We start from the raw sequence: 7,933 nt of genomic DNA on the forward strand, positions 1-7,933 counted from the left end.
TAAGATAACTGTAGTCTCTGTCTGTCTGGTTTGTCCAAATGCCACATCAGATAATTATGGCTGGATTTTACGCTTCTTTTAAAGGGAAAATCTTTATTGAAAAAGAAAAAACCAATTTTTCCTTAAAAACAAAACTTAAGAAAAAAAAAATCTAAAATTGATACATTGGCAGGCATGGGTTGAGCTAATTGTCTATGGTAGTGAGTTGCTCCTTTCCACTCGAGTTTGAGTCTCGTAAATAATTTAAATTAAAAATCATTTAAGCTATCACTTATATACAAATTATAAAAAAAGAGAGGATAAAATTGAAACACCCTTATATGCTGGGCGTCAACACCGCTTCGTCCTCTTTGTGAGTGATGCAATCCTCTCGTTATGATGAAGGACAAGATATTTGTCAATTTAAGTCACAAAATGAAAGAAAAAAAGGGCATCAAAGTTAGCAAGTAATCACAAAAGAATAAAATATTAGAAGTGGGCATCGAAACTACAAAATCAAATTAAATCGAGCCGGAAAAAATCATGTTGATTAAAAAAGTCAAAACTGACAAAAAATGGGTCCAATTTCGATTTTTCCACCTCCACAAACTAGACCGATATTTTTATATTTAATACATGTTGCAGGATTGTAATTTGTTATGATGGAGGATTGTAATTTTGAATGAATTTGGTTTGGTTGTAATTTGTTATGCATGAGGATTGTAATTTGTTATGATGGAGGATTGTAGTTCTGAAGATGGATTGTAATTTGTTATGTTATGCTGTGTTGGATTGTAATTTGGTTGCAATTTTTTTTTTTGGGCTTTTTGTGGTGTTAAAAGTTTGCTGCATGATGAATTTGGGCTTGGGCCTATTAGAGAATGAATGTTGGAAAGTTGTGTTAGAAAAAATTAATTTTAATGGGCTTAAGATAAGGCTGAAAAACAGGAGAAAGTGAAATGAAATGGGCTCCAGCATGTTTTACTGAATATAATTTTGGGCTAAGGCCCAAACTAGAAAACCGCAAGAATCAAATCAGAATCGGACAGGTCCGGATTGGTTCGGTTCTCCCAATGATTTTTTGCCTAAATTGGGTGATGCTCTTTTTTTATTCGGGTTTGGTTACATTTGGGCCAAAATTGACACATCCAACCAAGGCCCATCGAATGCAAGGTGATTTAGGCCTCAGGCCCAACATAATAAGAAGAGGAGTCGGACGGAAGAGGAACAATCCCACATGGCAGCCTCTGGGATAAAAGTCAAGAATGGCGGAAGTCTGAGGATGAAAAGTCGCAAAGGCGACCTCGGATGAAAAAGTCGGCAATCGCCATAGAAGGAGTATTGAAGGGTTCGTGACATCAAGAAGAATGAAGATTAAATCCCCTTATATATGTATATCAGAGATTTTTCCTGTCTTTACAGAGAAGGTAATTCTCCCAAGATAGATAAGCAAGTTACAAATCGAGAGATGGATAAGCGAAAGCGGTGTCATCTTAAAAGAATCAAACTAACCATCACGGGTAAAATATCACAAGGCGGTGAAAAGCAAGTGATCACCTATCCGAGAGCCTATCTCGCTGAATTGAAGAAGAAGAGGAAAAGGGGGAAAATATCTTTGCCCAATAAAAACACAATCATCCTACTCCAGAGAAGAAAGCAGTTTTTCTATAAATACAAGAAGGAGTGAACAGGGTAGAGGACACTCAAAAAACCAAAAATCAATCAAAAACAAAAACTCAAAATGACTTCAAAACACTGAAGCAACCAAAGCTCATTGAGCCAAGACACAAACAAACAACTCAACGAAGCTCACTTGAATTCCAAGTGAAAACCCGCTTTAGATTAGAATTCCCAAGGTTCGGACTTAGAAAATAAGTCATTCAAATTTCACAGTGCAGCTCTAGCCCACTGAAGTCCTCGAAGCGACCATACGCCTAAGAAGCGATTCGCCCACTCAAGCTTCACAAAAGCTTAAAGTACATTGAAGCTCTGCCAGAATCAACCTTTGGTATCGATTTAAAGTTGAAACTTAGCAATCGAGTTGTCAACATTCCATTCAGCCGGGCTTTGATCCGGCCGGACATTTCGATCCGGCCGGGCGGTTCGATCGGCCGAACATTTCCAGTCCAGCGAGCCTCCCATCCAGGCAGAAATGGAGTTCCAATTGTATCTTCATCTCTCTAGCATGAGTATTTATTGTCATAGTTTTGTAAAAGCGATTACGCTAAAAGCGATTTAAATTCCATCATTCGCTTAAAAGCAGTTTAAATTCCATCGATTCACAAAGCATTTAAATTCCATCAACCATTCGGCGAACAGCTGTTTATACTTGAGATAAATTGTTAAAGTCCTCACCCGTCTGAGGCAAGAAAAGAACTTACTTGGGAGATATTCCTCACCCAAATTCACAATCGTTTGTTTGCAGAAATCAGTAACTTGAGCGCAAGTTATCTACTCCAAACTAAGTCTGCTAGAATTTTTATTGCTAGTGTGCACGCACACCAAAGAAAGCGACTTGTCGACCAGTTTATGGTTCTCAAGGCGTGGGGAACTTTGCCCTTCCATCACAGGAGTAAACGCAAAACGGGCAAACAGGTTCTAATGAAGAACTAGACCGTGTCGAGTCTTTTAGAAATAGTATGCTTTTTTTTTTTGGTCAAACGAAAATATTATGTTTAAGCACCAAGTCTTGTGCTAGAAAAAAAGAAAAGAAAAAGCTTATGATTGGGATTTTCATGGTATCTCAGCAGCTTTCGAGTAAAATGATTTTTGGTCTTATAAAATAGATAGAGTATGAAAGTACCACTGAATATCGGGGTGGGATTGTACTCTTGTGGTATTACACAGATAAAATTTTCTCACTTGAATAAAACTTTCTAACTCTCAAATTTCTCCCACTTTTCTCTTCGGATTGGTGTATCTTCTTCTTCAACTAAGGATCCCTTTTATAGGGAAAGTAACCAGAGCAAATGCTTTGCTGAAGAATTGGAGGTGAAAACATTTTACCCACCAAAAACACTATTTCACTCGCATCAATCTACTATTGCATGCACGAAAAGTCTTCCTTGCTACATCCACACACAAGTTTCACAATAGTTGGCAATATTTATATTTATTTTATTTTATAATGAAACAAATAGGCTTGTAAGATATTATTTTTCTGATAAAATATAGGGAAATAAGCTGGTGTAATCACAATTCAGAAATAGTGTGCTGAAATAATCAGGCTACAAATTGTATTCTAATATAATCACTTGGAGACGTGAAATGACCACAGTGCCCTCCATATAAAAGCAGATGTATCAACCCTTTAGCGCCTCTTTCTTCTCTGTTTTCGCAGTTTGCCAAAAATAGGGAAACTCTAGGTTGCGAGACATTTTGGCACTGAGCAATCCAGTTCGCAAGCCATCCATAGTCACAACCCAGATGCCCTAAACTTTGAAACCTAGTTTGACCGTAGTGGAGCCGTGAACGCACCTCCATTGTTGACCTCCAGATTGAAGTGATATTGCGACTCCACAGAAGCGAAAGTGGCGACTTCCGGCGTCGTCGTGAACGGAGGTGAGTTCAGATATTGGTTTGGTAGTGTATGTGTATTATAAAATCGTGCAACCCCTTTTCACCACAGAAGGGCAGAAGAGCTTCAATTTTCAGTTTGAAGGCGTTATGATATGTTGAAATTCGTAGTTTGTGTTGTTATCTGCAGTGGGATGTATGTGGTAAACTTGAATTTTGGTTAAAATTGACCGAATGCTTGTATAATGTAGTGCAATGTGTTTGATAATGGGCAAAATAACAGCACACAGAAAAATCATATGTTAACTGTGTCTGGCCTAAAAGTAGGTTTGTTAGGGTAGTTTTAGGCTGAATGTAGATGCTAATGTGGGGAATTTATTGGCATTCTGGGTTTGTTTTGGTAAGAAGTAAAGTTTGTGTGTTTTGGTTTCCAATTTGGTAATTGAGCTTATACCACATAATATGTTTTGTATCACAACCTGAGCCTTTTGTTGAAGTTGTTTACATTTGTTAGAGGTTAGGGGGTTCATATTGCTGCCATGGTATGTTTATGTGAGTTTGTTAATAACTTGGAACCCATAGCTATGTACAAAATCAGAGAAAGACAGAAAGGAATAAAAGTTCCTGGTTGAAGCAGCTGCAATTTGAGTTTTGAAGATTTGAGGATTTATAAAATGATACGTGTAGTGGAATGATTGGTGTGAATGTTTTTATTTGTTTGAATGTATCTTTTTTAGTTTTATTCATTGCTGTAGTAATTATCTATGTTATTTGCAGAAATGGATCCTGTTGGAATATTGGTATGCTACAATGGAAGTTGGGTTAAGAAGGATAACATTGAGAGTTACGAAGGTGGGGAGGCTAAAGGCATAATAGTGTCACGGAACGTAACGTTTTCCGACCTTGTTCAGCGCATTTATAAGATCATGGATGCAGATCCCATGAAATATATTGTCACACTGAAGTATTCAGTTCCTGTATCCTCATATGTCTGTAAGCACATAAGGGTTGAAGACAATGATGATGTTAAATATTTTATAAAGTACAACACAGATGTTATGGCCTCTAAAGTAACCCCTTTAGTAGCAAGCTTGAAAAATATTGAAGGTCATGGTATTGAAGGGTGCAATGGCATTGTAAGCGTTGAGAGTAGCAATGCTCCTGCTGACTTTGTTGTGGAACAAAGAAATGTGGTAATTCGGGACAATGAAACTGAAAATGGTGGGAATGATTTTAATTGGAGTGATTGGGTTGAAGAAGTGAATTTTGAAAGTGGTGAAAACATAGTTGCTGATTTCAATGAACCTAGCAACGAAGAGGAACCGCAATCTGCTCCGATTCTGCATCCTCATGAGGACAACAATGTCGAACCGTCCCACTGTGCGGTGTAGACAGGTGCAATCCGAACCTCCCCGACAATCAAGTTCGACTGAAATGCATTCAAGTCGGGCTGATTTGAAGCATGGTCAGAGTTTGGAATATATTGAGTATGGTGGAGGCGTTTCGTGCATAAATTGGGAAGCAAATTTGAAGGTTGGCCGAGTTTATCCAAATAAGATTGCCCTTTTAAAAACCATCAGTTTAGCAGCAATTACAGGCCACTTTCGATTGAGAACTGTCCAATCTGGGAAGCATCGGTTGTGTGTTCGCTGTTGGCGCTTCCTTGCCCTTGGAAACTTCGGGCATATAAAGTTGGATTACATGAGTTTAAGGTTGTTAAATACGATCCACTTCATGAATGTGATCTAAGGTATGTCAGTAGTCATCATCCTCAAGCTACGACTAAATTGCTGTCTGACTGTGTTAAGTGGAGATTTGAGTTGTGCGACATTTATACAGCAGCTGATATCAAGAAAGATGTGAAACAAAATTTTGGTGTGAGCATAAGCTACTCTACAGCGTGGAGAAGCCGAGAGTTAGCTTTCAAAAGAATTAGAGGGTCTGCAGAAGAGTCGTATTCCCTTCTCCCTTCCTATTGTTATGAATTGGAGCGTACAAATCCAGGAACTTTGACATACATTGAGACTGATGCAGCTGATCACTTCTTATATTTTTTTATGGCAATTGGTGCATGCATACGAGGATTTAAGTTGTCAATGCGGCCCGTGATTGCTGTTGATGCTACCCATTTGAAGTGCAAGTATAAAGGTGTTTTGTTTGTTGCGACCGCATTTGATGGAAATCGGAACATATATCCTGTTGCATTTGGGATTGGAGATTTGGAGACGGATGCAGCTTGGGAGTGGTTTTTGAGAAAACTACATTGTGCAATTGGTGATTGCTCGAATCTCATTGTAATATCAGATCGCAAGGTTAGCATACAAAATGGGTTGCGTAGAGTTTTTCCTGGGGCGAGCCATGGTATTTGCTTTTATCACTTGAAAGGCAATATCAAAGCCTCATTTAAGTTGAAGCAGTGGGATCCGATATTGGGGTATTTTGTAAAGGCAGCTAAGTCTTATCGTCTAGCGGAGTTCAATCGTCACTTTTCCAGGATAAACAATGACCGAGTGCGAACTTACTTACTACGTGCAGGCGTCTAGAAGTGGTCTCGGGCCCATTGTGATGGACGACGATATAATGTGATGACAACGAATATTGTGGAGTCCATTAATTCAGTTCTTCGGTTTTCAAGGATGCTTCCGGTGCTACACTTGATTGACGAAATTACAAATCTACTTCTCTGTTGGTTTAGGCAACGTCGAGAGTTAGCAATGAAATCTCATTCTACGTTGTGCCCTGATTTAGGGGAAAAAAAGTTAAGGAAGAGGTTAGACGCTGCGTCAAGGATGAATGTGGTCAAAATCAATGATGTCGAGTTTAATGTTCTGGATGGTGATTTGAACGGTCTGGTGCACTTGCAAAACCGTAGTTGTACATGCAGGAAGTTTGACTTGGAGCAACTCCCGTGCAAGCACGCTATTGCTGTATGTCGGCACTTGAAATTGAACCCCTACTCCTTTGCCTCTTCTTATTATACACGAGCTACATGGGCAGCTGCATATGCTGAATCTATTTATCCTGTACCACCTGAAGGCACATGGGTTATTCCCGAAAATTTGAAGAAGGTCAAAATCCTCCCTCCTCTTTGTAAGGTTATGCCTGGCCGTCGCAAAACGCGAAGAATAGCTTCTAAAGGAGAGGAGTCCCGTCAAAAAAAATGCTCAAGGTGTGGTGTGAAGGGCCACTACCGAAGTACATGCAAACAATCTGTCCCTCTCACCAACAAGCAGCACGTTGTGTAGATGTTACACTTGTTTAGTTTTTACCTCTGTTTTGGTCAACTGCGAAGTTGATGAATAGCTTCGGTGATGCTGCAGGGATGGAAGTCGGTCCACTCAACGGTCATGTGAAGCATATGGAACAAGGTAACAAGTCGTTTGCAATGAGAGCCTATTATTAGTAGAAATTGGTGAACATACAGTGCCACAGTGAAACCAGCTGTAAATTAACAATGTTCCACTGACCCATGTGTGTTTCAAATTAGCATTTCTGTTCGTTTGTTATGTACCTTTGATTTGAAAATTGAATTGAATTTTATTTGGTGTTCTCTATTGTGATTGTAGTGAAATTCGCATAAATTGCTTTCCTTTCCTAGACAACGTCATGTATTCTTGTTTGTATATTCACACTAGCGTCACGCTGCTGTCCCTTTGTTGCGTCCAAAATGAAAGGGCCTAGAAGGCTAACTACAATTGCATCTCGTACATAAAACTCCTTCAAATGCAAAGCTTACGCAATTACTGTGATACTGGTAGTACTTCATGATTGCTCATTGTTCTCATCGCCATAGAACAGAATATATAGAAATTTTTGGGAAAGTATACATGCAGCTACACATGGTCAACAGATCGCGATATTATTTATAATATCGCGATCTATTCTGATGTGAACTTTAAATAAAAACATTATTCACTTGAAGTCACACACACAGAGGATTCCCCCCTTCTAGGTTCTGAGCTACTTAACCACAACGGCAGTCATCGCTTTTTGATTACTGACTATGGACTCTGGTATTTATAAGTGTTCAAACTGTTTTGCAAAATAAAAATTATTTACTTAGTGTTCTATATTTTTGCTCAAAATTTCATTACTTGATGTCATTCAGTTGTCCTATTTAATCCATTTCATGTTATTGCATCTTTAATTCGAAGGTTCATTATAAGTACTGAAATTACTATGCCTTCAAATTGTTGCTTGTTTACTTAAATGAACACCCGCCTTTTTTTTATTTCGTATTTAATTCTTCCTTTCATAACTGTATTTTTTTTCCACGTAAAAATTTGCATGTATGTATACTGTCCGTGGTTTGTATGGCATCGATATCTTTCCGATCTTTCCATGGATATTTCCGTGCTTCAGAACCACCAAACTTTCCTAAACCCGCCATCGTTACAACCTTTGCTACAGTACCTCTTTACCATTACTCAAATAGAGA

At 38.6% G+C, this 7,933-nt stretch overlaps 2 protein-coding genes across 2 annotated transcripts; both read left to right on the forward strand.

The window, feature by feature from the left end:
* Positions 1-4,929: 4,929 nt before the first annotated feature.
* LOC148916449 (uncharacterized) lies at positions 4,930-6,038 on the forward strand. Its single transcript, XM_089055134.1, has 2 exons — positions 4,930-5,207; positions 5,309-6,038. The coding sequence occupies exons 1-2, from the start codon at positions 4,930-4,932 to the stop codon at positions 6,036-6,038; spliced, it is 1,008 nt and encodes a 335-aa protein (XP_088911260.1).
* Positions 6,039-6,209: 171 nt separating this feature from the next.
* Positions 6,210-6,740, forward strand: LOC148916450 (uncharacterized). Its single transcript, XM_089055135.1, has one exon. The coding sequence runs from the start codon at positions 6,210-6,212 to the stop codon at positions 6,738-6,740; it is 531 nt and encodes a 176-aa protein (XP_088911261.1).
* The last annotated feature ends 1,193 nt before the right edge of the window (positions 6,741-7,933 follow it).

This window comes from Prunus mume, linkage group LG6 (genome assembly GCF_029339155.1).
Source record: "Prunus mume cultivar Tortuosa linkage group LG6, ASM2933915v1, whole genome shotgun sequence".
NCBI lineage: Eukaryota > Viridiplantae > Streptophyta > Magnoliopsida > Rosales > Rosaceae > Prunus > Prunus mume.

Coding starts and splice junctions, on each gene's coding strand:
- LOC148916449 (XM_089055134.1), top strand. CDS start 4,930: ATGCATTCAAGTCGGGCTGATTTGAAGCATGGTCAGAGTTTGGAATAT. Junction 5,208..5,308: donor TTGGATTACATGAGTTTAAG/GTTGTTAAATAC, acceptor TGTTAAGTGGAG/ATTTGAGTTGTGCGACATTT.
- LOC148916450 (XM_089055135.1), top strand. CDS start 6,210: ATGAAATCTCATTCTACGTTGTGCCCTGATTTAGGGGAAAAAAAGTTA.